This window comes from Panthera pardus, unplaced genomic scaffold (genome assembly GCF_024362965.1).
Source record: "Panthera pardus isolate Hobbes unplaced genomic scaffold, ASM2436296v1 HiC_scaffold_15, whole genome shotgun sequence".
NCBI lineage: Eukaryota > Metazoa > Chordata > Mammalia > Carnivora > Felidae > Panthera > Panthera pardus.
In genome coordinates this window covers 51634165-51661464 of record NW_026526710.1, presented here as the reverse complement: position 1 = coordinate 51661464, position 27300 = coordinate 51634165, and the positions used below count along the sequence as shown (strand labels likewise).

General features: G+C 42.0%; 1 protein-coding gene, 1 long non-coding RNA gene and 1 other non-coding gene across 3 annotated transcripts; 2 read left to right on the top strand and 1 right to left on the bottom strand.

The window, feature by feature from the left end:
• Positions 1-1358: 1358 nt before the first annotated feature.
• On the bottom strand, positions 1359-8291 carry CUNH18orf21 (chromosome unknown C18orf21 homolog). The gene is made up of 5 exons (XM_019465394.2): positions 8119-8291; positions 8016-8038; positions 5601-5800; positions 4468-4664; positions 1359-2486 (listed from the first exon to the last, which is right to left on the bottom strand). Exons 1-5 carry the CDS (start codon positions 8193-8195, stop codon positions 2336-2338), a joined length of 648 nt encoding a protein of 215 aa, XP_019320939.1. The 5' UTR covers positions 8196-8291; the 3' UTR covers positions 1359-2335.
• Positions 8292-8342: 51 nt separating this feature from the next.
• Positions 8343-14725, top strand: LOC128777082 (uncharacterized). Its single transcript, XR_008422261.1, has 3 exons — positions 8343-8609; positions 12437-12633; positions 13424-14725. It is a non-coding gene; the product is annotated as an uncharacterized LOC128777082 (long non-coding RNA).
• On the top strand, positions 10958-11068 carry LOC128777196 (U6 spliceosomal RNA). The gene has a single exon (XR_008422379.1). It is a non-coding gene; the product is annotated as a U6 spliceosomal RNA (small nuclear RNA).
• Positions 14726-27300: the final 12575 nt, after the last annotated feature.

Sequence of the window (27300 nt, the reverse complement as noted above, 5' to 3'; positions counted from 1 at the left end):
TTGGGCGCCTAGGTGGCTCAGTCTGACTTCAGCTCAGGTCATGATCTTGCAGTTCGTGGGGGTTTCAGCCCTGCATTGGGCTCTGTGCTGACAGCTCAGAGCCTGGAACCTGCTTCTGATTCTGTGTCTCCTGCTGTCTCTGCCCTTCCCCTGCTCGTGCTCTATCTATCTCTCTCAAAAATAAATAAACGTTAAAAGAAAAAAACGAAACACAAGTTTTTAACGTGATGAAGTCCAATTTATCTATTTTTTCTTTTGTTGCTTGTGCTTGATGTAATAACTAAGAAACCATTGCTTAATCCAAAGCTATGAAGATTTAGTTCTAGGTTTTCTTCTAAAGTTTTATGTCCACAGTATAATTTTAATATTCTCTTTAGAGATGCCCAAAGACCATTCTACCAAACACAAAAGAAAGAATCCATGGTTTTTCATTTGCAACTGAGGTAATAACTCCCCACCTAGAAGTTCCTTTTACTACTTTTTATTTTCAATGTTAACATTTATTCATTTTTGAGAGACAAAGTGTGAGCAGGGGAGGGGCAGGGAGAGAGGGGGACACGGAATCCGAAGCAGGCTCCAGGCTCCGTGCTATCAGCAGTGAGCCTGATGTGGGGCTCAAACCCATGAACCATGAGATCATGACCTGAGCTGAAACCAAGAGTCTGACACGACTGAGCCACCCTGGTGCCCCTACTTTTACTACTTCTTATCCATTTCCCAGTCATGTGATTAAAAGGACCTTAGTAGTAAACCTGGTAAGGAATTCAAATGTAAATGTGGTGGCTTAGGGATATTTGGAAAACTTGTGCTGTGTGCTAGGGGCAAATCAAATGAGATCACCCAGGCCTGCAAAGAGCTCACAGGCAGTTGAGGACACAATCAGAAACAGGAAACTACCGGGTCACCACTTTTATAAGAGTGGCCCCTCATAATGCAGTGGGGTTGGAGTGAAGGACAGTATGCAAAAGCATGCCAAGGCCCAAAGCTGACGAGAAAATGATATGTTCTAAGAACTACAAAGAGCTCACTATGGGTGATCAGGAATGGTGGTAAGGAAGCAGGAGCAAGAAGAGAAACATGTTCCAGTGAGAAGTTAGCCAGAAAGGTAAAGCACCATGACCAAAGTATTGTGCTAGGTGCCCTGGACACAAAGGGAAGGTCGAGCCTCCCTATGGCTAAAGAAGTTCAAAATGATGACTCTTGCCATCCCTCTCTGACGCTGGCACTAGTTAGTATAATTTCACTTCATATAAGACCAACTCATTAATAACCTTGGCCTTTCAGTCTGCCAAGTGCTCATGGGAGAAACTTAAGTTTAAAATTTTTAAGCAGCAGAGAGGCTTGGAAACAGTTTATAGTTTAAAGTATCTAAATTATTTAAAGAATTTTTAAAAGACAGGTTGAATACAACCCCAGCCTTTCATTTTGGTATATCTATGTTCCAGAAAAGGTTTAAGATAGCTAAACTGTTACTATGTTATATTCTGCTGTAAATTTTAGGCACAGAAATAAGTCTTCACCAAAGCAAATGAAATGCCACACATTATAAAATATTACTAGGATATTACTAGGAACAACAGAAATTTGTAAAAATGAAATTTTGTGTATATGAATGATTTAGAATCAAGAATGTTCCATATATTTACTTTTGCATGCAAAACAAGAATCATGTTCAGCTCTTCTAATACAGTTATGCAGATGATTGTGGAAAACAAGGACACTTGATCCTTTTCCCGAATTAGCAATGATAGACACCTAGAAAGGAGTGAGTAGGCCCTTTCATAAAGGTCTCAATTTCCTTATGAAAGAAAACTGCTAATTAAGGGAAGAGAAAATAATAATCAATGTCCATAATATCTTTGCTATTGACAAGGACCTTTCTTCATATATTTTTGATCCTCACAGCCACCCTGTGAAGTAGACAGGTTTCAGTTATTAATTTTAATGAAGCATTTTCTCCATCAACACTGAAAAGAGCCCAGAGAAGTTTGCTCTTGGACCTTAGTTTCCATGTATTTAAATAATCAAAGTTTTAGAAAAGATGTTTTTCTGACTAACTTTAGTTTCAGAGTTGCATTAAACATTTATTTTCACAGGGGCGCCTGGGTGGCTCAGTCGGTTAAGCATCCGACTTCGGCTCAGGTCATGATCTCGCGGTTCGTGAGTTCGAGCCCTGTGTCGGGCTCTGTGCTGACATCTCAGAGCCTGGAGCCTGCTTCAGATTCTGTGTCTCCCTCTCTCTCTGGCCCTTCCCCTCTTGAGCTCTGTCTCTCTCTCTCGAAAGTAAATAAACATTAAAAAAACAAAACAAAACATTTATTTCACAGACTATCCTTTACAAAGACAATAAGAAATTTCTGAAGTCCACCTTTGAATTCTTTTGGGATTCACTCCGACTAAGCAACAATTTTAATTTAGAGAAGTGTTTCTTAGTTTTGCTCACACTATTTGAGCAGGTGGGTGTTGACTGTCCAGATGTCGGTGTCCTGAAAACAAACATAAAACCACACTTAGTTATACTGATAAGTAAGTTTTAAAAGTGTTTTTCCTGCTTAGCCTAGATAATTGCTACTAGAATCCTTTTCTACCCTTGTGTATTATGGCCACATATGAGCAGTGGCTGGACCCAGCATTCATTTCCCATTTTGTTAAAAACTCCCTGACTACTGAGGCTCTAGGCAATATTCAGGAGGTATGCTGGGTGGTTCTGGAAGTTTCCATCAAACCTCAAGAAGGCTAAAGGTAAAGTGTCATCGGGTCTGAGTTCCCTTTAAGTCTGACATCAGGATTCCTGACAATTCTAAGGACTTTAAAAACCTGTTTCTTCACAGCTCAAGATCACTTCCTTTCTCAAAACTGAAGAACTCAACCTCCACACGCAGGTGCCACTCCATCGTATCTCCCCGCCTGCATAAGCTCCCCAGGGTAGACTGTGTACTACTAGTCAAGTATTCCCCCGCTACTTAGCAGTGCCAGGCACAGAAGGGGTCTTCTAAAAATATTCCCTGGATAAATGGTTCTCCAGCTGCTGTGTATATATTTAGCTTCCTTCTATTTCATGCCCTCCAGTTGTGTTCCACACCCACGAACCCTTATTGGGGTTTGTCAGTCTGATCCCTCTTCCACTCCCCATCTGTATGATAAATGTGAAACATCTTTCCCATTCCTGCATATATCTAAAAAGCAGTCTGGTCTAAATACAAGTTAATTATTTTAAATATGCCAAATCCTCTTTTATCTATATTTGTCCAATAAAGTAGAAACTTCTGTGATGAATTCCTACCAGCCAAATATCAAAATAATTAGATCAAAATATGGAGAAAACTGGACTTGAAATTTTAATTCTTACCCAATTTGATAAATGTAAACACCAATATAAAAAACTCAATTCAGTAAACAGAGATAATTCAGTCCTTGCTGACTTATGTTATTTATATTCAAGAAACTACCAGACTGTTTCTCTTTCGGCAAAAAACGTCCAAAAATTCCTTTCCCAGTTTCTACGAAACTAAATTTACTGACTATCAAAGTGAATATAGTACTGTGAACTACAAAAATAAGACATGTGCTCAGTCATACAGTTAATTTAGTAGCACCTGACAAATCCCTATTCAGCGAGATTTCCATAGGAACTTCTGACAGGAAATCAGAGGAAATACGAAGAACAAAGGTTTAGAGCAAGAAAGTAAACTGAGTGGTTCAGTTTTGCTGATACGTAAGATGAATTAAGGTAAAGTACAACAGGCAGACAGATTGGTGCCAGGTAATAAGGGCTGGGAAGCCAGGCTGGAACATCTGACCCAAATGCTACGGAGGTGAAGTGTGAAAGGCTTCTAATCAGAGCTGTGCGTTAGGGAAATGATCGGGCTAGAAGGGTTTGAAACTAGAAGCAAGAAATTACTATAGTAATCCAGCAAAATAATCCATTTACTGGATAATACAGTAATCCATTACAGTAGTAAATCCCAGCAAAAGGTGGATACAGACCTGAACACAGCAGTAGGAAAAAAGGAGAACAGGTGCAAACACCATGGAGGTAGGACAGATGGAAACTGGCAACTAACTGGACAAGGACCAAGGGAGTAGGAGCTGTCAACTCTACTCACCATGTCAGGTCAGAATGTCAAGGGCATGTTCACTGACAGAATAAGGAACTTAGGAGGATGAAGAGGTCTGAGTAGTCAGCTGTGGGGACATGGTGGGGGGATAAAATGGATGTATTTAGCAGGCAGCTGGGAACGGGCCCAGGAGAGGTTGAAGTAGAGGAATATACCTGGAAGTTATAAACAGAGAGGAGAATGAAAAACACGGGAGCATAGGACATTAGAAAAGAAAAGGATATGGAGGGAAAAAAGGGGCCAAGGCCTAACCTGCGTGGCAAATTTAGGGAGTGTATATTAAACAAAGGAAATTAGAAGAAATAAGAGTTAACACCAGCAATTCAAATAGCTTAATGAATTCAGATACCTGAATACAAAGGCTGGCTTCTTGCCTTTGGAACCACACGTGTGATTTAGGTTTGTGGAACTCGGAGTCTTTCTCTCTGGTGTCTTCGGGCTGAGTTTAGTCGTAGGAGTGGTAGGACTGCTCTTCAGTGTGGATAGAAAGCTTCTACTTTTACCATGATGTTTAACTGTTCTGTTGCATGTTTTACAAGTAATCAACTGTCATAAAAAAGAAGAAATACTGGGCCTGATTTCTTTTCCAATTTAATCCAATAAACTACATGTTCATTAAATTCTTGTATATAAGGGACTACACCAGGTAATACTGGTGAGTAACAGGGGCTCCCCTGAGGGAGTTTATAATCTAGCGGCAGCAATCAGACAAGACACAAATTTAAAATGAGAAAATCTTCGATAAAAAGTTACTGGTTAAACATCTGTATTTAATTCAAAACACCTTTTTATTTTCATTTGATTTTTAAAGATTTTACTTTTAAATAATCTCTACACCCAATGTGGGGGCTTGAACTCACAACCCTGAGATCAATGAGCCAGCCAGGTTCCCCTAAAACACCTTTTAAAGATAACAAAGCCTCTACGTTCTCAATATAAAACCATGTTTGGGGAGAATGGAGGAGACTGCGATTGAAACCCTTTGACATCTGGAAGGATGTTCTTTACAACAGCAGTTGACATTTAACATTTGTTGCAGACAAACTCCAAGTGGTTTTCCAATAAAACATGGCAAATTATCACTGAAATTTTAAGTGACCCCTTCAAACTCTTAGTGATTCTGCAAATATAGGTCTAAGTTAGTTTATAAAACCAATCAAATGAATTCTCACATTCTCCTACCTCTTTACTCCATTAGCTGCAGAGGCTGACTTATAGTAGGAATTTCATAATGTAATTGTCAAATCACTATGTGTAAACTTGAAACTAGTATGTCAACTATATACTTCAATCACAAATTTTTTAAAAATAAGCTTTACTCTTGATGAAACATCACTAGAAGAAAAACTTATGTATATATTTTGACAATCTGAATGTATGATCACAAACTTCTGAGTTATATGTAGTCTGATCTTTAACCAACTTCAATTTAAGTAAAAGAAAATTCTAGTTTATTTATACATACTAGAATTGAAATCTTACCAATACACTTCTGGAGTCTTTGTATTTTTTCACAATTTTTGCTTCTTTAAAATTGAGTGTACAATTTCTTGCCTCTCGGTTAAGAAGTTTCTGTATTTTGGGTGTCAGTTTGGATTTGGGTTTGAGGCGCACTCGAGAGTTATCCGAGACCAGCAACTGGAAACAGTATGGACATGTTCCTTCAAAAGTGTTGTTATCATCTGAAATTATACAAATGAAACTCATGATTTAGTCCATCAGAATAGTTTGTTACCTCAAGCCAATATTATGTGAAAAAGTGTATTGTTTAATATGAGCAGATACATATTTTCCTTAAGCAAACTCAAAATAGAACTTACAAGAAGATAAACTGGCAATAATTCATTTTGCAAAACACTAATTCTATCCATTCATTCCTTTAGCGACAGGTGAAGTCCCCACTCTTTGCGATGTTACTCATTACTTGTTACTAAGTAAAAAAGACGATCTTGCCAATTTTACATATTTATCATAAAACAATAAATTATACTGTGATTGTTTCTTTTTTAAACAATTAGCATAATTTTGTGATTTGTGGGCCAGGCTTTCTGCAGATAACTCTCAGTGCAAGGTAAAAGGACAACAGACTTGCCCCAGACTGTTTATGCAGTCAAGATAGCCATCTACCACACTGGGCTAGGGAGACATAAATATGGAGTAAGAGAGTTGCTATCTTTAAAGAACTCACATTCTAGGTGAGCCCTAAGCAAAAGAAAATACAGTTCTGGTAAGAACTGTAATAGAGTATAATTAAAATGCCCTGGAAATTATTAAACTCTGTATAGACCAGCCAGAAACACTCCAAAAGAAGTGGCCTGAGAGAGGTCAAATACCTATATTTAGAGAATGGTGTTTATTATTAGAAAAGGGCTTTCAGGCAGAAGTACAGTGAAAAAGAAAGCATGGCTATTAGGGAAAGGTGAGGTTGGGGAAGTGATGCAGCTGGAAAGGAAGGTGGGTACACCATCAATTTATTCAACAAATATTTACTGGCGAGCACTCTACATATACAACTAAAGACCATGCTTGTAACCCAGCTCTGCCAAATGTTAAATTCAATCATATTTATTAGTGACTGTAAAGTGACAGGAAGAGTTCTGGGTGCAAGAGATAAAACAGTGAATAAAGGACAATTCATGGAGAGAGAAAGTAAATATGGCAACACCAAATACTAAGTGCTGGGGAAAAAAGGGGGAATAGGGAGTGGCAATGGAGGTGCTGAAGTCCTTTTTTTTTTTTGTTAGAGTTTATTTTTATGTATCTTGAGAGAGATAGAAAGCAAGCAGGGGACGGGCAGAGAAAGGGTGAACCGTTCCTGTCAGTGCAGAGCCCGACTCGCAGCTCGAGCTCACGAACTGTGAGATCACGACCTGGGCCCAAATCAAGTCAGATGCTTAACCAACTGAGCCATCCAGGCGCCCACACAGCTGCTGTCGTCTTAAATAAGGTAGCCACGGAAAGCTTTGTGGAATGACATCTGTAGAGAGCAGAAGGAAGCGAGTGAGAATGGAATCCATGAAGATACACGAGGTTAAGAATTCCAGGTAGAGGGAAGGACAGCTGCAAAGGCTGCTTTAGAACAAGGAGGGCTAACAGTGGTTGGAGTTGAGTAAACAAAAGGGAAGAGCAGGTTGGAGAGGCAACCTTGAACTTTGATGTAGGTCCTTGTAGTCCATTTAAAAGATTTTCACTTTTACTTTGAGATGGGAAGTTATTTGAGAGTTTGTAGCAAAGAATAACATGATCTAGCTTAGGTTTCTACTGGGCTCACTCTGGCCCTCAATTGCGAATGGACTGTAGTATGCATGAGAGCTTGTTGACGTGGTCCAGGATAGTAACATGATAAGTGATGGTGATAAGTGGCTAGATTCTGGATATACTTTAAAGCCAACAGGATTTGCTGGCATATTGGCTTGGGGAGGAGAGCTGTTAGGGAGTCAAAAATGGCCCCAGAGTTTGGGGGCTGATAACTCTAAGGATGGAATTCCCGCTAACTGAACTGGTAAGAACTAGAGGAAGGCTGGGTTGGGAGGTAAAGCTCGAGTTTTGGCCTAACAGACACTCAAAAGAAATTGTCAAGAAGGCTTCTGGATAGAAGTCTAGAATGCGGAGAAGTCCTGGTTGGGGGTACAAATTTGGAAGTCCTCAGCATACAGAATTTAAAAGCCATGAGACTGGATGAAAAACTGTCACAAAGAAGTGAGGTTAACGAAAAGAGATCCAAGGAAACTGGAACTTTTCATGAAACAGAAGCCTCTGGGGTAGTTGCGGGGGGAGGCGGTTAGGAGGGCAGTGGGTCGATGAGATTTCTCTTTTGGGTCATCCTGAGCGCTGTGCGGAATGGAGGGGAGCGGGGCGACGAGCGTCTGACCCGCAACCGTCGGACGTTCTCCCTACCGTGTGACGAACTGTAGGCCCAGCTGTAAAGGAGGAGGAGAACCGTGAGCGAAGAGGGAAGACCCACCACCGCCGCCCGCATCCCCTCCTGCCCCTTTCTTACAGGAGATACCGGGCCTGGCCCGGACAGCTCTCGTATAGTTGCCGCGCCGCAGCCTCAAGGTAATGCTTCTGCCTCATCTCTCCCACTGCTCCCACGCGGCTAAGCCCCGGAGACGACAGCGGACTCCGGAAGCCGGCTTCCCAGCGCACCGGACTTTGACCTCGGACTCCAAGCTCCCTCCGGAAACAGGCGCCCGCCGCAGAGGCGTTCCGGTTTTCCTCGAGTCCCGCCCGGCGCGCAGGCCGACCCCCTCCCCGCCCTTGGCCCTGCCCCCAGGCTCCGCCCCGTCCCCCCGGATCCGCTTCAGACCCACGCCTGCGCGGAGTGGCGGGAGCCGGCGGTGGTTTCGACGCTGGAAAAGAGTGACCGGCCGGCCTGTCTTTGGCTTCTGATGGCGTCCTATGTGATACCCCTGTTGTTTCCTCAGCCCACGCCGCCTTCTAGATTCTCCATCGAGGATGTGGACTTGGGTCCGCAAGGAGGCCACCGGGGTAAGCGCGGCAGCGGGCCAGCCTACTCTCTCAGTGCACAAGCGAGCTTACCTTCACCCCCGTTAACTGAAGTGAAATACACATAGGAGAGTGTTGACGATTCAGTACATTCTCAGTGTTGCGCAAACACCACTGTTACCTAGTTTGGAAACATTTCTATCACCGTAAAGAAACCCCTTCCCCATTTAGCAGTTGCTTCCCATTCTCCCCTCCCTGCCAGGCCCCGGCGACCACTAGTCCGCTTTCTGAATCTGTGGGTTTATTCTCGCCATTTCTTGTAAGTGGAATCATACCTGTCATCTTTTGTGTCCGGATTCTTCCACCTAGTATAATGTTTATGATGTTCATTCGCCTTGTAGCTTATATCAGAACTTCATTCCCTTTTATGACTTTACGTCGTATGTATACCAAGTAGTCTTTATTCGTTCATCAATGATAGACAGTTGGATTATTTCCTTTTGGCTGCTGTGGATAGTGCTACTGTGAACATGTATGTTTTCTATTTTGGGGGGGGGGGGGTAAATGGGAGTGAAAATGCTGGATCCTAAAGTAATGCCATGTTTAACAAAGATTCCAATTTCTCCTATATCCTCACCAACCCTCATTTTCCACTTTGGTTTTTGTTTTGTTTTCTTGTATTTTTATTCTAACCATCCTAGCGAGTGTGAAGTGGCATCTCACTGTGGTTTTGATTTGCATTCCCTAGTGAATAATGATGCCAAGTATCCTTTCATGTGTTTGTTGACAACTTGTATATTTTCTTTGGAGAAATGTCTATTCAAGTCCCTTGCTCATTTTAAAATAGGGTTGTTTGCCTTTTGTTGTTGAGTTGTTAGAGTTTTAAAAGATATATTCTGGAGACTAGACCCTTATTTATCCTTCATTTTCAATATTTGAAAGGACTCAAATTGAGATAGGGAAACTGAAAGGATTCCATTTTTAGAAAGGCTCCATCTCTGCTGTTTTTCTGCAAGGCCCCATTTACTCATGTTCTATATTTCACCTTGCGTCTGACTAAACCAAATAACCTATGTTCCCACTCCAAGAAGGAGGCAAGAAAGTTAATCATTCTTTGAGTTTTGTTTTAGGCCTCCAAATGCCTGATAACATCTAAGAAGAACTGGATTTCAAACATGTTTCAGGACATTAGCTTCAAACAAATCTCACCCACCGCTGGCATCGATATCCCCTCCCTGCGATGATTTTTGAAATAACAACTATTACTCACCTGTCACTCACCCTCGAATCCAACCCTACCCTGGATTCCTGGAGGAACACATACCCTGGACCCTTTCAATATAAACTCTTAACCCCAAGTGGTGAAGAGACTCACTCTCGTTTCCTTTCCGAGTCTCCCACTCTGTCTGCTATACTCTGTCACTTACACTGTTCAATAAACTCTGCTTTCACTTCCCACTTCCTGATTTCTCTCCTGCACAAAGCCAAGGACCCTCTTGGCTTGTCCTGTGGGACCTCCTCTGTGTTCCTGGACCTGGCCTGTCTACGTCAAAATGATACAGAAGTTTGTAAAAAGAAAGCATATATTTACATCTGTATAGACGTATTTTAATTTTTCAAAGGAAAAGTTATTACATCTGTTCTTCCCACCTTTTCATCCTACTTCTCTGGTTGATGGACGTTTAGCAGATAGGTATCTTCTCCTCTACGTCCACACATAAGTAAATGGATGCGTGTATAAACATCCCCTCTAACCACTGTCCCCACTACCACGAACACATACACACGCACTAAAAAACCAAAACATACATTAAAAAAGCTAAGCGAAAATTAGAAAGTTAGTCCCTTACTACATAACTTGCCTTTTTCCTTAACCAAAGACCGCAGACATCTTTCCAGGTCAGTACATATATTTTTGCAACAGCAAAAAATCTTGTATGAACTGGTACTTTTTATTTCTTTTGTCTGAATTCCTAAAAGAGAAATTACTGAGTGGAATGATGTGCGCATCTGTATTTGTCAGACCTCCAAAACAGGTTGTAGCAATTTGTACTCTAAGCATAATATCTGAGAAAGTTGGGTTCGACTGTATGGGTGAAAATGTGAAAGCTATTGGTTCTCCTAAATACAAGTGAGATAAAGTCTCTTTTCACACGTTCCTTGATGCTTGCATTTTCTCTTGTGAAGAGAAATCTTCTCCTCTTCTAGGAGATCTTTGTGTCTTGGGGAAAATTATCCTCTGCTTGTCATATAGAATGCAGTACTTTCTTGCTTACCATTTTTCTTTGGCATGGTTTATAGCATTTTTGCCATATAGGATTTTGTATGTGGTCAAACGTTTTTCGTTACTGGATCTGAGTTTCCTGTGTAGCTTTAAAAAGCCTCGCTTAGTGCTTGCTTCTGCAGCACATATACTAAAATTGGAAGGATACAGAGATTAGCATGGCCCCTCCCTGCCCATGCAGGATGATATGCAAATTTGTGAAACATTAAAAATAAAATAAAATAAAATAAAATAAAATAAAATAAAATAAAATAAAATGGCCTCATTTATGCCAAGACTAAACAACCAACTATCCATCCAAATGTTTTTCTCATGCTTTTCTAGTTTGACTTCTTCCATGCACATCTTTAATCAATATGAAATGTATTTCTACTTAAGTATAGGGTAGAGCATCTAACTGACATTTTTTCCAGATGGTTAGCAAGTTACGTGAATAACTCTTACTAGGTAAATTACTCTTTTTCTATTGGAATTGAAATTTAAACAATGCAGTGAACACTGAATGTGTGCCAGGCATTTCTAAGCATCTTACTTGTAACTCATATAATCCTCATACCCCGTGGCATTAGGTGAAATGCCAGTTTATCACATAAGGTTTTTTTTTTTAACACAGTTGCATCTGTTTCTAGAGTCTTTATCTGCTTCACTAACCAATACAGCAGAAAAGAGGAGAAATGCACTGTGTGCGCACGTACACCTACTTCCCCTGCCCTCCACCACACTTTCCTTCAGTTCTTCTCTCGCCTCTGAGCACCACACTCCTACTTCCAGATGCCGCCTCAGCATCTCTGCTTGCGTTGCAACTTGTCTTCTCAGACACATTGTGGCCCAGATGGCACTCTTGATTTCCCCCACCAGCCTGCCCAGCCACCCAGTCTTCCTCCGTGTCAGCCCCACCAAGCACCATTGCTGCATCCTCTTCCCACCCCTTGTAGCCAATCCACTCTGGGGTGCCAGCTCCCCACCAGGAGCAGATGGGGACTCTTCACTTCTCCGCACACCTTGGCCACCCTCTCCTTTTGCCTGCATCCCTAGCATGGCCCCCTACATTCTTTTCCTGCGTCCTCTCTCCCAGCCCATTCTTCACAGGGCATAGTGGCCTTCTTAAAATGTAAGTCATTTTTTTGGACATGGAATGTCCTTGCTCAGAGTCTCCAGACTCCTCATTGCACCTGGAACAAAATTGCCTAGCTGTGCTCTGCAGACCTCTGTTTCTCTTTCTGCCTCCTGCCATTTGGCCAAAGATGGGAGCAGTCACAGAGGCACATGACCATGGAGTAACTTTCCAGCTCCAGCTTTCTGGTCATAGAGCCAGAAAGGGGCACTGTAGAAAAGTACTGGAGAACCGAACTAACAGACCATCAACCAGGCTCCAGATGACCACTGAGTAGTAACTTGTTCAGGGTCTATCCAAATTGTACTGCAAAGGCTTTGGAAACAACTTAAATGTGAACCACAACTCACAAAAGGCAGGTTGAGCTTGTAGTATGACCCTAAGCAGGTCTATTCCCTAAAATAAAAATATGTACATACTGCATAGGATTTAAACAAGACCCAGGGTCTCATTACAAAATATAATTTCCAGGAGACAGTCCAAAATTCTTGGCATATGAAAAACCAAGAAAATCTCATCTCACGTGGGAAAACAACAATCAACAGACATCAACAGTAAAATTGACACAGATGTTGGAATTATCTGGCAATGACTTGTCCACAGCTATTGTACGACTGCTCCACCAGTCACACCCTTGAAAACCAGCTTGTCTCATGAAGGGCTTGGTAGTAAGTATTTGAGGCAAGACCTATGGTCTCTGCTGCCTCCCCTCCACTCCGTGAAAACAGCCACAGACAGCTGTCCACAATCCATAAACGAGTAAATGTGGCTGTTTTCCAGTAAATCTTTATTCATGGGATTTGCCCCATAGACCATAGTTCACCAATTCCTGATCTGTATTGTTTTTTAGATATTCTATTGATTTTTTTGTGTGTATTTACTTGTTCTATATATTATCAAGAACAGGGTCTTAAAGTCTTTCACCATGATTTTGGACTTGCTTATTCCTCCCCTTAGTTCTGTTTGTTTTTCTTAAGGTATTTTGAAGCTCTGATATTCGGTGCATAAATACTTTCATTGTTATGTTTTCCTGATGCATCACCCATTTATCATTATGATATTTCCCCCATTATCTGTAATAATGTTCTTCCTTAAAGTCTATTTTGTCAAATATTAATACAGTCATTTCAGATTCCTTTTTTAAAATTGAGGTAAAAAACACATAACATAGAATTCGCCATCTTAATCATTTAATCTTTTATTTGTTTGTTTTAAATTTTTTTTTTTCAACGTTTTTTATTTATTTTTGGGACAGAGAGAGACAGAGCATGAACGGGGGAGGGGCAGAGATAGAGGGAGGCACAGAATCGGAAACAGGCTCCAGGCTCCGAGCCATCAGCCCAGAGCCCGACGCGGGGCTCGAACTCACAGACCGCGAGATCGTGACCTGGCTGAAGTCGGACGCTTAACCGACTGCACCACCCAGGCGCCCCAATGTTTGTTTGTTTTTTTGAGCAGGGGAGAGGGGCAGAGAGAGAGACAATCTTAAGCAGGCTCCACGCTCAGCACAGAGCCCAATGCGGGGCTCGATCCCACCACCCTGGGACTATGACCTCAGCTGAAATCAAGAGTCGGATGCTCAATTGACTGAACCACCCAGGCGCCCCTTAACCATTTTTAAGCGTACAGTTTGGTAGTGTTAAGTATACCCACACTGTTGTGGTATAGATCTTTAGTACCATTTCATATTGTTAAAGTGAAACTCTATACCCTGAAATGCTAGTAAACCCTCCTTCTCACCCTCTCCAGCCCTTGGAAACCACTTTTCTATCTTCTATTTCTATGATTTTGACTACTGTAGATACTTCATATTAGTGGAATCACACATTTTGTCCTTTTGTGACTGGCTGATTCCACTTAGCATGTGTTTGAGGTTCCTCCATGTTGTATAGCATGTGACAGGATTTCATCATTTTATTTATTTATTTTTGCTTCTTATTAAAATTTTTTTAAGTTTATTTATTTTGAGAGAGAAAGAGAGAGGCGGGGGAGGGCAGAGACAGAGAGAGAGAGAAAATCCCAAGCAGGCTTGGTGCTGTCATGCAGAGCCTGATGCGGGGCTCCAACCCATGAACTGTGAGATCATGACCTGAGCTGAAATCAAGAGTTGGACGCTTAACTGACTGAGCCACTCACACGTTCTAGGATTTTGTATTTTAAAAGCAGCATATTCCTCTGTATGTATATACCAGATTTTCTTCATTCATTCATCTGTCAACAGACATTTGAGTTGCTTCCACTTCTTGGCCACTTTGGATAATGCAGCAACGGACGTGGGTATGCAGACATTTTTTTCAGATCCTGTTTTAAATTATTTTCTTTTTTAAAATTCCTTTTAGACAAATACCCAGAATCGGGATTGCTGGGTCACATGGTAGTTGTATTTTTAATTTTTGGAGGCACCTCCAGAAACTAAGTATCTTCCACAGCAGCTGCCCCACTTCATAGTCCTGCCAACAGTACACAAAGCACTTCAGTTCCTCCACATGCTCACCGTCACTTGTTATTGCCTGACTTGTGTGTGTTTGTTTAGTGGTGACCATCTAGTAGGTCTGAGAGGATATCTCCCTGTGGTTTTGATTTGCATCTCTCTTATGACTTGTGAAGTTGAGCATCTTTTCATATGTTTGCTAGTTACTTCAGATTTCTTCTTTCTCGCTGCCTGGTATAACTCTTTCCGTCCTTTTACTTTCAATCTACTTGTGTCTTTGTACTCAGGGTCCTTTTTTTTTTTTTTTTTTTTTGTATATAGTGTGCAGTTTTTTTTTTTTTTTAAGTTTCTGTTTTGTTTTTTAATCCATTCGGACGATCTCATTTAATTGGCATGCCTCGTGTATTTAAGGTACTTCCTGATACCAGGAGGTGATCTTTGAGGGCAGAGGGCAGACTCTGTTAGCATAATGGCCCACTGAGGATGTTTGTGACCTAATCACCAGGACCTGTGAACATGTTGTTTTACATGGCAAGAGGTGTTTTGCACATGGGATTAAGGTTACTGACCTTAAAATGGGGAAGTTATTCTGGATAATCTGGGTGGGCCCAGTCTAGTCACATGATTCTTCAAAGCAGAGAACCTTTCCTGGTTGGTCAGAGAGATGAGACAGAAGAAAAAGGAGGACAGATTTGAAGCATGAAAGAGACTCAACCCAAAGTGGTGGCCTTTGAAGATGGAGTAAGGAAGCCTCGAGTCGTGGAATGCAGCAGTGCCTTGTGGGAGCTGGGAATGAGCCTCGGCTGATGGCTAGCAAGAAGGCAGGACACTCAGTCATACAACCTCAAGGAACTGAATTCTGTCACCGATCTGAGTGAGCAGAAAACGGATTCTGCCCTACAGCCTCTACAAAGCCTGTCAACAAGTTGACTTTGGCCTGGTGAGACCTGTTCAGGACTTCTGACCTCCAGAACTTTAAGATAATAAATCTATTGTTTTAAGCCACTAAGCTTGTAGTTTCTTATGGCAGCCATAGAAATCTAATACAGTGTATATTTAGGGGTTCATCCTCTCCACTGATTCCTCTCTGAATTCCTCCCCTCCCTTTCTAGTTCTCCTCATGGCCTCACACTGTTTTCTGTCCTCTTCAAGCCAGTCTGCGGCTGTCTGCAGTTGGGAGCTGCTCATGGCTTGGAGGTTGCCCTCAGGTAAAAAGCCACAAACTCACAAATCTCAACAATTTCTGTTCATCTTTCAAAACTGCTTTCCTGCCCAATTTCTGTCGTCTTTTGGTCAGTCTCCAAGGCCTTCAAATGCTGCTTTTAAATGTTTTACTCAGCTTTTATAATCATTATCTGCAGGAAGATTAGTCCACCGATACCAAAAGCTAGGACCTCATTATTCTTTTCTGCTGCCTTTTATGTTCACAATTTTCCTTGGAAATAAATTGTTAAAAAAATTAGTTTGTGCAATGTCTTAATTTTTCTCATTCTCACTAATCTGAAGGCTAAAACGGAGTTGCCTTCTCTTAATACGACACTTTAAAAAAATGAATAAAAGGAAGGTTTTCTAACTTTTGACGGGGGTGGGGGGGTGGAAGGACCCCAACCTTAGCAGCTGGGAGGCCAAGGATCCTCGGTGGCAGGTTTGTTCCAGCACATGCAGTTCCCCACAGTCACCAGCAGGGGGAAATTAGTTTTCTGTTTTCGATGGATCCCGCGCCTCGCCGCTAATTCCCTAGCCACAGGAAAAGGGAAGAGCGCCGGGGAGGTCTGTGTCAGTGTACGGAGGGAACTGGCCTCCAGGGGTCCCTGAAAACGCCAAGACCCCGCGAAATGGGGTGTCCGCGTTTCCAGCCGCCGTCTCTTAAGGGGCACACGGATAAGTTGGCCGGACCTCCCCGCTGACCCCGCGGGCAGGGCTGCGGCAGCGCAGAGCCGCCTCCGGAGCCGCCGCAGGCAGCGCGGGCAGGACGCGAACCCAGGTGCGGCCGCGCGGCTCCGCGGTGACCAGGTGAGCCCGCGGTGACCAGGTGAGCCCGCGCCCGGGTCTGAGAGTGATCCAGGTGAGTCCGCGAGTGAGCAGGTGAGCCCGCGCCCGGCTCCCAGGCGGATCCAGGTGAGCCCGCGTCCGGCCACTCCAGCGCCTCGGTCAGAGTCGGGTCCAAGGACTCAAGCAGTCCGTGGGCAAAATGGGTTGAAGTGAAGAGCGCGGCCGGCTGGTGATTCAGGGTCCGGGCCTGGGCACAGCTCTGCCTCCCAGGGCTGGGGTCAGGAGACCTGAAAGGACCTTCTTCCACCAAGCGGGTCCGTAGTATTTTAGCCTTGAAAACAAATCATGCAAATGAGATGATGTGTATGGGAGAGGCAGTTGAGTTGTTATTTTATTAGTGCTGAGCATTAATCATTCCCTTGAGGACCTTGGCTAAACTGTTTATTTTGTAACCAGAGGCACAGCCTGGGTCTGTGCCCCTGAGTTTTGAGTAACCGCCTGAGTAAATCATGAGCTGCAGACGGGCAGAAAGCCACCACTTCAGGGGTGCTTTAAGATTGAAAGTCAGCGGATGCTGAAGCAGTGAGAGAGATTGGAAACGGAAAGCAAAGAGCAGAAAGATAAGAAGCAAAGATATGGGAAGTGAAAACAAAACAAAAACCCCCTGGAAACAGCCGAGTGGATCCCACAGCTCGGTGAGGCGCGCGGGAGAGCGCGGGAGAGCTGTGCCGGCTGAAATGTGTGGGGACAGGACCCTGAACCCATCCCTGGAGTCAGAGGAGGCCTCTAGTTAGGAATACGTTGGTTAATCACTGGGATTTTAAAAGTTATCACGGCAGGTATAGAAACGGATGCAGCATGTAGGCGACAAGTTTTCTTTTGACAAATGATCAAATGGTAAGATATAATCATAAGATATGTAATTGGATTAGTAGATAAATTGCAAGGTGCTGTGTTTTTCTATACCTCGATGAACTTTCAAGGAGGAATCTCTAGAAAAGCATTTAGTGCAAATAATTAGACTTCAGGATTAAAGTGGTAAAAACCAGCACAACAAATTATTCATTACTCTAGCTCTCAATATTGTCTATGGCAGCAGAACTCTAATTACATTTAAATGTATTTCAAGAATGTGTTCATTTGTTTTAGATAGCTAACTACTAGTTTAAAATAGATGAGAATATAAAATATTCCAATACTTTGAAATATATACGAAAGTCAAAGAGAACATTTGCCAAACCCTACATGAAAATGAGTGAAGTAATAACACAGGCAAGTTCAGCTACTTTTCAAAAGACAGGTATTATGCGCGGATGCTGCCATTTCCTCCGCTCTTGTATTTGAGGGCTGAGTGGATATTTGTCATTGCAGACTCCCCTCGGTGTGCCCATCAGGCTTGTAACACCTGAATGGCCTTGCCACTTTTTAGCTTACCAGTCTGAGGGTCTTCCTAGGTTGTTGTTGTTGTTGTTGTTGTTGTTCTTCTTCTTCTTCTTCTTCTTAATCCTATTCTGTTATAATACTTGCCTTTTGTGATGTTTTTAAAAATTTGAAAGGGGGAAGAAAAGGCAGGTTACTTATCCATGAATCAGATATGGCAATAAAGCCTCGGTTATTGAAGAGGGTTTGTTGACTGGATGGAAGTGAGAAATGGGCGGGGAGGGAGGCTATGGTGATCTTATTTGAACTATTTGAACTTTGCATACTATTTCTTCCTCCACGGTGAGGTGTTCAGAATAGGTACTCTGCTTAGTTTTGGCCGAAAGACTTTTAAAGTATTTTTCTGAGGCAGGGTTTATATGAGGAGCCTCTTAGCACTTTCTCATAAGCTTCCAGGGACTGCATCCTAGTACATGGGAGGCAAGGTACTTGTCACTAAACTATTACCTTAAATCTTGCTTTAGCTCATTTTATATGGCTCTGATGGAACTTAACAATTAAACAGAACATGTACTATTATTTTTTTTAAACAGGAAATGAGTGCGGGCTATGTGATTCCTTCTGTTGGTGGTTCACATTTGAGCCTATGTCCCCTGGAAGAACCAAATAACTATTGCCTAAGTAAGGTAGAGGTCTGTACTTTATTTATTTATTTACAAATTTACTAATTTTTTTAAATGTGTAGATGCTCTGGAAGTAGGGGCAGCCCTTGGCTGGCATAGCAGCTCCTCTATCTCACCAGGAACCTAATCTCCTTGCCTCTTTCTGCTGTGCTCAGTGTGTAGCTTCCATCTTCCAAGATGACTGCTGAAGTTCCAGTCATCGCACCCACATTCTAGGCAGGAATGAGGAGGAAAGGGAGAAGGGCAGAAGGTCACCTGGTAGCTGAATAGGATGTAACAACTTCCACTCACATTTTGTGGTAGATTGTCTGCAAAGATAGCTGCCAGTAATTCTTGCTTATGTCACTTTTTCCATCAAGGAGTGAAATTTATTTCTTCTGGAGTGGGGGCTGGCCCTGTGACTTGCTCTGACCAATAGAATGCATTACTAGGCCTTGCTACTTCTGTGTTTGCCCTCTTGGGATCTAGCTGCCATGTAAAGAGGCTTGCACTAGATTACCAAATAATGAACCATGGAGGAGAGATGTAGCCAGTCCCAGCTATTCCAGCATCCTCAGCTGAGGTTTCAGTCATGTGCATGAAGCCATCTGGGATGCGCCAGCCCCAGCTGAGCGCCAGTAGGCACCACATGGAACATAAGAACCACCCAGGTAAGCCCTGCCAACTTACAGAATTGTCAGCGATAATAAATCATTGCTGAATTGGGCTGAAACACAATCAGTTGGCCCCCTGCCTCCAAATGCCAGGATGTCCAAGAAGTGAGGTTCATTAGTGATGTCCTCAGTTGCACTGGACACGGTAGAAATTTGTACAACATCCCAGCACGTCCCCTGGGATGGTTACTCACATCCTTTGGCATTGATGAGATTGGATCACCCACATAAGCTGAGTTCCTATGTTCCGCTTCAGCCCTTTTTCTCTGAAGCTTCTGTGCCTGTACCCCTCAGGTAGCTCCTGAACCGTCTCTGTGCACACTGTGAGCTTGCAGCTCCCTGCTGCTGTCAGGTCACCTAGCTCTTGTTCTTAGAGTGGAAACCTTGGATCAGATTATTTTGCAACCAGGCCATGGCAAGGTCATTGCCGTGCTCTGGATTTGCTGCACATCCCTTACCTCTTATCCCTTTCCTAGTCAGGAGAGTGACGTGGTCCTTGAGCTCTGAAGACCCTGGATCAAGTCCTAGCTACACCCCTTGCTGGCTGTGGGAACTTGAGCAGGCTTTCTTGCTTTTTGCCTCAGTTTTCTCATCTGTAAACTGGAACTAATGGTACCCACTGCATAGGGTTATTGTGAAGATTAAAGATAGAGTGCATGTAAACACATGGTGTGTGGTCAATAAATGATGGCCATGGCAATTACTGTTTTGTTGTAACTTACACAAGCAACTGTGAGCTTCCTTTATGGAACTGATGATCTTGAAAAGTTAGCTATCAGTCAAGTGATACTTTCCCATAGATGTCTGTCATAAAATGAGAATTTTTTTTCTCACTGAAAAGATTATTTTCAACCACATTACTACATTTAAAAGCTTCTTTTATGGGAATGCGAGCTGGTGCAGCCACTCTGGAAAACAGTATGGAGGTTCCTTAAAAAACTAAAAATAGAACTACCCTACGACCCAGCAATTGCACTACTAGGCATTTATCCAAGGGATACAGGTGTGCTGTTTCGAAGGGACATATGCACCCCTATGTTTATAGCAGCACTATCAGCAATAGCCAAAGTATGGAAAGAGCCCAAATGTCCATCGATAGATGAGTGGATAAAGATGTGGTATATACATACAACGGAGTACTACTCGGCAATCAAAAGGAATGCAATCTTGCCATTTGCAACTACGTGGGTGGAACTAGAGGGTATTATGCTAAGTGAAATTAGAGAAAGACAAAAATCATATGACTGCACTCATATGAGCACTCTAAGAGACAAAACAGATGAACATAAGGGAAGGGAAATAAAAATAATATAAAAACAGGGAGGGGGACAAAACGGAAGAGACTCACAAATATGGAGAACAAACTGAGGGTTACTGGAGGGGTTGTGGGAGGGGGGATGGGCTAAATGGGTATGGGGCACTAAGGAATCTACTCCAGAAATCATTGTTGCACTATATGCTAACTAATTTGGATGTACATTTAAAAAAAATTTTTTTTTAATAAAATAAAAGCTTCTTTTAAAATACTGCAGATCTTTTTTTCAAAATCATGAATTGAAAGGTACATTGTCTGATAATATACTAAAGATAACCAAAAGTCTTTGTATATCACATACACTTGGTTTCACTCTGTCTGGGGTGAGTGGGGAGGTTGAAAGCATGAGGCGTTCCTCTGCATTCCATGTCACATGGTACTCCAATGCAGCTTTTGGGTGGGACTTACACTGCTCCCCCTGGGACAGAGGCAACTGAAGAGAAAAACCAGGGACATCTGGGCGCTTTTGAAGACACACTTTTTTTTTTTTTAAATAGAGAGTGTGCATGCATGTGCGCACACAAGCAAATGGGGGAGGGGCAGAGAGAGAGAAAGAGAAAGAATCTTAAGCAGGTGTCACGCCCAGTGTGGAGACTTTATCTCATGACAGTGAGATCATGACCTGAGCTGAAATCAAGATTTGGACGCTTAACCAACTGAGCCATCCAGGCACCCCTTAAAGACACAGTTTCAATTTGTTCTAGGCTGTGCCTTAACCCAATGTACATATGATCTTCCATGCAGGGAGGGTTTAAAATTTTGTGTAAAGTGGATTCTCTCATAATTGCTTATTTAATAGCTACGGGCAGGGATGATACAGTTTGTTGATGCATTTATTGGATATATTTTGTAAGTGTTTATAGTGAGTACAGGTTTGCCATTCTGCTTATGATATATATACCTTTAAAATTACTGCTTCTATTATATATTACTTCCATGAAGACAAATTCCTCAAAGGGGACTTTTTGCCCTTCCTAGATTGTAAAGCACTATCTAAATGTAGGCATCCCTGTAATTCTTTAAGTTGGACATACCCTAACTTGGTTGTGACATTTCTTTTTGTAACACTGGAGGGCCAGGGGGGTACCACATGTAGAAAATTATGATTGATTTTGTGAGCTCGAGCCTGACACAGGCTTTATAACCACTGGTCAGACTGTACACTCACATCTCTGTGCAGTCTGTTGATAAAGGCAAGGGGGGAAAACGCTTTTCCTAAAACAATTAGTTTTTACTTATTTATAAGCTAATGTACTCTTATCAAGTTCAGACAGGACAAGAGGGTATGAGACCTCCCTCCGTCCCCCAGAGGTAGGCAACCACTCCTAAGAGTGTCTTATCCTCCTTCTAGCAATTTTTCTGTACATCAACAAACATGTACTTGCATGGTTTGCTTCTATTTCAACACAAATGGTCACACTGTACGTGTTCTTATGACGTATTTTCTTTACCCATCTCTAGGGCTGGGATGTGTTTCCACTGCAGCATCTATGGCTCCAGTTTATTCTTTTTAGCTGCTCTAAAGCCTCCTCTTGAATGGCAGGACCAGGATCGACCAATCCCATGTGGTCATTTCCAAATAGGCTGTATCTAAAACTAAACACCTCGCTAGATTTTTTCAGAATTATTAAACCAAGTTCTAGTAGACTTTATTTTTGTAAAGCAGTTTTAGATTTACAGCAAAACTGAGCAGAAAGTGCAAAGATTTCCCATATAACCCCTCCCTCCACACATGCCTAGTCTCCCCCATTGTCAATATCCCCAGCAGAGAGTGGGACATTTGTTCATTTGTCGATGAACCTACACTGACACATCATTATCATCAGAAGCTTATAGTTTACATTAGAATTCATTCTTGGTGTTGTATATTCTATGGGTTTTGACAAGTGTAATGCCATGTATCCACCATTATAGTATATACAGAGTAGTTTCACTGCCCTAAAAATCCTCTGTGCTCTGCCCTCCTGCCCATCGCTGATCATTTTATGGTCTTCTTAGTTTTGCCTTTTCCAGAATGTTATATAGCTGGAATCATGCAGTATTTAACCTTTTCAGTTTGGTTTCTTTCATTCAGTAATGTGCATTTAAGTTTCCTCTAGGTCACTTCATGGCTTAATAGTTCATTTTTCTTTTGTGCTGAGTAATATTCCAATGTGGAGAAGTACCATTCACCTACTGAAGGATATCTTGGTTGCCTCCAAGTTTAGGCAATGATGGATAAAGCTGCTATAAACATCCCTGTGCAGGTTTTTGTGTGGGCATAAGTTTTCAACTCATTTGGGAAAATACCAGGGAATGTGATTGGTAGATCATATGGTAAGAGTATATTTAGTTTTGTAAGAAGCTGCCAAACTGTCTTCCAAAGTGGCTGTACCAGTTTGCGTTCCCACCAGCAATGAATGAGAGTTCCTGTTGCTTCACATCCTCACCAGCATTTGGTGTTGTCAGTGTTTTGGATTTCGGCCATTCTAATAAGTATGTAGTGGTATCTCATTGTTGTTTTAATTTTCAATTCCCTAATGACTCATGCTGTTGAGCATCTTTTCATATGCTTATTTGCCACTTTTATATCTGTTTTTGTGAGGTGTCTGTTCAGATCTTTTTGCTTATTTTTAAAATCAGGTTCAGTTTTCTTACTGTTGGGTTTTAAGAGTTCCTTTTAAAACTCTTATATCAGATATATCTTGGGCAAATATTTTCTCCCAGTTTGTGTCTTATTTTCTCGTTCTCTTGACTAGATGTTTTCTGATTACTGGGCAAAAAAATCATGCCCTTGTTTCACTTGTAACAAAGCAAAGATGTATTAACAAAAATGAAATAATCCTCTCTTTCTCTCCAGTTCCATCCTTTGAGGCAACCAATCTGAATAGTTTGGTTTGTAACCTTCTATATCTTTCTCTCTGCTCAAACGTTCATGTATGTGTGTGTGTGTGTGTGTGTGTGTGTGTGTGTGTGTAAGTGTATGTGCATTTTTCTTTATATTTCTGTCTAAAAATAAGCTTCTTTATATATATTTATCCATAGCTTTCTTTTTTTTTTTTTTAAAGAAATCTCTGCACCCAATATAGGGCTTTAACTCATGCCCTGAGATCAAGAATAACATATTCTACTAACTGAGCCAACCAGGTGCCCCCATAATTTTCTCGTATACACTTCCTCTAAATAATACATCATTGGTATATTTCTAGGCAAATATGTATACATGTAACCTGTTCTTTTTCATGGCTGTGTGATATTCCCTGGTACAGATAATATAATTTAATTAGTTGCTCCTTAATTGTGGATATTTAGGATGTTTCCAATTTTATTTTCCTTTTCTGTTATAAACAATGATATTGCTTTAATTACTGTAGACGAAATCTCCTAAAGTACGACTCATGGGTCAAAGTTGATATGTATTTCTAGTTTTGGTGGATATTGTCAAATTATTTTCCAAAAAGTTGTAATGATTCATACTCCCACCAGCAATGTATGGAGTGTGCATTTCCTCACATTCTCACCAGTGCTGGCTATCTTTAAAACATTTACCCATCTATTAGTATTGTTTTAATTTGTTTTCACAACTAGTGGTCTAGTGGTGTTAGGCATCTTTTTGTAGGCATGTGTGTTGGTTGTTTATATCTTTGCCCATGTGTCTACTAGGTTTAAATGTGGTAGCCTTTTGATTTATTTTTATTTTTATTTTTATTTTTATTTTTATTTTAGAAGGAGAGGGAGCACAAGCAGGGGAGGGGAGAGAAAGAGAGAATCCACACTCAGCGTGGAGCCTGCCACGGGGCTTGATCCCCTTACCTTGGGATCACAACCTGAGCCAAAATCAAGAATTGGACGTTTAACTGACTGAGCCACCCAGGCGCCCCAAATGTGGTAGCGTTTTAAAGGCTGGAGTAGGACCCAGCAGACCGAGTAGTCAGGACAGGCACCAGCTTTCTGGCAGACGGGGGGTAGGGTTCCGTCCTCTGGGCAGCTGCCATCATCACAGTAGGATGGTGATGCCCACCAGTGATGCATCTCCCTCACCCATCTGTGTGTCCACTCTGCAAGTGGCATTGCCGAAACAAGACTAGTGTCGCACCGTAAGCTGTGTGTGTGTCTGTTTGCCATCTTTGTGGACTCTGAGCTTACTCAACTTTGATCCTCAATACCTAGTACAGTGCTTGGTGCATAATTAGGCCTCCAAAGTGTTGGCTCATTGAATGAATAAAAGTGTCTGCATGAGCTGGCAGGCCTCAGGTGGTGGTGGTTGTGGTGTGTGTGTGAATGTCAGACATTAAGGCTGGCCCTTGGGTAGGAGCTGCTGTCAGAAAGCTCAGCCTGGGTGTGGAGGAGAGATGTGTGTGCCCAGCAGGCAGGAGCCCCTTGTTTTCTGCTTTACCTACTTCCCTCAGGGGCTTCTCTGCTGTTCCCTCTCTCTGCAACTTTAGTTAGGAGTCTTTCTCCTTTCCTGGGAACTTCCTTCGACCCACAGCTTGAAGGGCCTTTCCACACCAGGGCAAGGAGATTATGTTAGATGAAGTGAATTATTTCCCAGAATATTCCTCCCAGGGAATGTGATTATACACACTAACCATTGGCTCGTGTGTAGTTTGAAAGGAACTGGCTGAACCCCATAGACAGAGCTCAGAAAAATCATGACCAGCTATTAATGATTAAAGGAACTAAGTGTAGGAGGAGGGAGGGGTAGGGAAATGCAAGGTGAATGGGGTGGGGATAGGGAAAAGAAAAGAAATTGAATGGACAAAAAAAGCCATTTTGTTTATTAGTTTTCTTCCATGCATTCATATAACAGATTTTAGACAGGTTTAGGATTCACAAGTTTAGGATTTTTGGTATGAGGCAGGGTTTTTATTTTTATTTTTTTATTTTTAAAAATTTACATCCAAGTTAGTTAGTATATAGTGCAGTGATTTCAGGAGTCTACTCCTGAATCAGTCCACTGATTCATCCCCTACACCCGGTGCTCATCCCAGCAAGTGTCCTCTCTAATACCTCTTGCCTATTTAGCTCATCCCCCCACCCACAATCCCTCTAGCAACCCTCAGTTTGTTCTCTGTATTTAAGAGTCTCTTACGTTTTGTCCTCCTCCCTATTTTTATATTGTTTTTGCTTCCCTTTCCTATGTTCATCTGTTTTATATCTTAAATTCTACATATGAGTGAAGTCATATGATATTTGTCTTTCTCTAATTTCACTTAACATAATATCCTCCAGTTTCATTCATGGTGTTGCAAATGGCAGGATTTCATTCTTTTGGATTGCTGAGTAATATTCCATTATATATATATATATATATATATATATATATATATACACATACATACACATATATAATGGAATGTTAATATATATACCACATCTTCTTTATCCATTCATCCATGGATGGACATTTGGGCTCTTTCCATACTTTGGCTAATGTCAATAGTGCTGCTATAAACATGGGGGTGCATGTGCCCCTTCAAAACAGGACACCTGTATCCTTTGGATAAATAGGTAGGTGGCAGTTTTAATAAGAAAGGGAACTTACACATGAGGCTTGTCTTGGATGGCTACAAGATGAGTAGATCTCTACACCCGCCTACAAGAATCTTAAAAGTTGACATAGAGGCCTTAACAAGATGCAGTCAGGTATACTGTCTGGGTGGTCTCAGTAACACATTGCTCTCTCAAGTCTGGATTCACAACTTTTTTGAGGTCAACAAGTTCTCTGAGTATCTGGAGAAAACTACTGCCATCTTCTCTCACAAAAGCACAGGTTATATGCACAAAAGTCTTGTGTGTAATTTGGGGAGACTTCAGCAACCTCCTGAGACCTCTAAGTACCTTGGTTCTTTGCTGGTAGTCTCAGAGGAGGACAGATCTCCTGGAGGCAGCTGACTTCTTAAAGGACTATTACCACATTATAATTACTTTTACCCCCCAAAAGCTAATTACAGCACCCACAAAGCATTAGAATTTACTTAGTAGGACCGAGTAGGACCGAGTAAGGAGACGGGATAGAAAACGTCTGTTGCCAAAAGGACATGAATGCCAGGTGAAGATTAAAAAAGCCTCATAAGAAAGATAAAAGGCATAGTTTTCACTTTGAACTTGAAAAACATCCACTCTGCACAGAAGCAAGTAGCCAAAGTTAAATGCGACAAAAACAAACAACAGAGTTCAGAGCCAAAATCATAGGCATTTAGAGCTGTGGGGACTTTTTAGAAGGTGCATAATGCATTTACCCTCAGGGCATATTTATACATTTATTGCATAATTTTGTCATGTTTTCCTGTTCTAAACCTAAATGTTTTCTTTATCATCATTTAATAGGAAAAGGCCATGCCAGGGGCCGAGATGCCCCCATGTGACTCTGGGCAAGGCAGGACCAGTGCTGCGAGGAGGCCTGGAAAGGAAGCCAGGAAGTGGAGGGAGGGTCTCCCTCTCCATGGAGGGGCCAAGATTTCCATCCTGATGTTTTCAAAGGGTCCTCACCCTTTCAGGCATTGCTTGTGAGTGCAAATCTCACAGAGGTCATTTCCCTAGGATTTGCTGATTTCCTTTTCTCAATTGTCAGCAGCACATTGACTATCGTGGGACTTTGAACGTGAGTTATTCTGAATTAATAAATGCCAGCCCTTTACATCCACATGTCCTGTCTTTGAAAAGAAAGCATTCCGAAAACATAACACATGCTCTGACCTTACTCAACTGAACAGACTGTTTTGTTTGGGGAGCATGGGGAGAGAGCCTAGGACCACCAGTGGCTAACGCCCTGGGAGGGAGCACACTCGGGCTCACAAGAGTTCCCGGTATTGGCCGGTTGGCTTCCTCACAGAAGCGCAAAGGACAATGTGGGGCTGCAGACCTGGAGGCGGTTGAATGAGGCCGCTTTCTTCAAAATT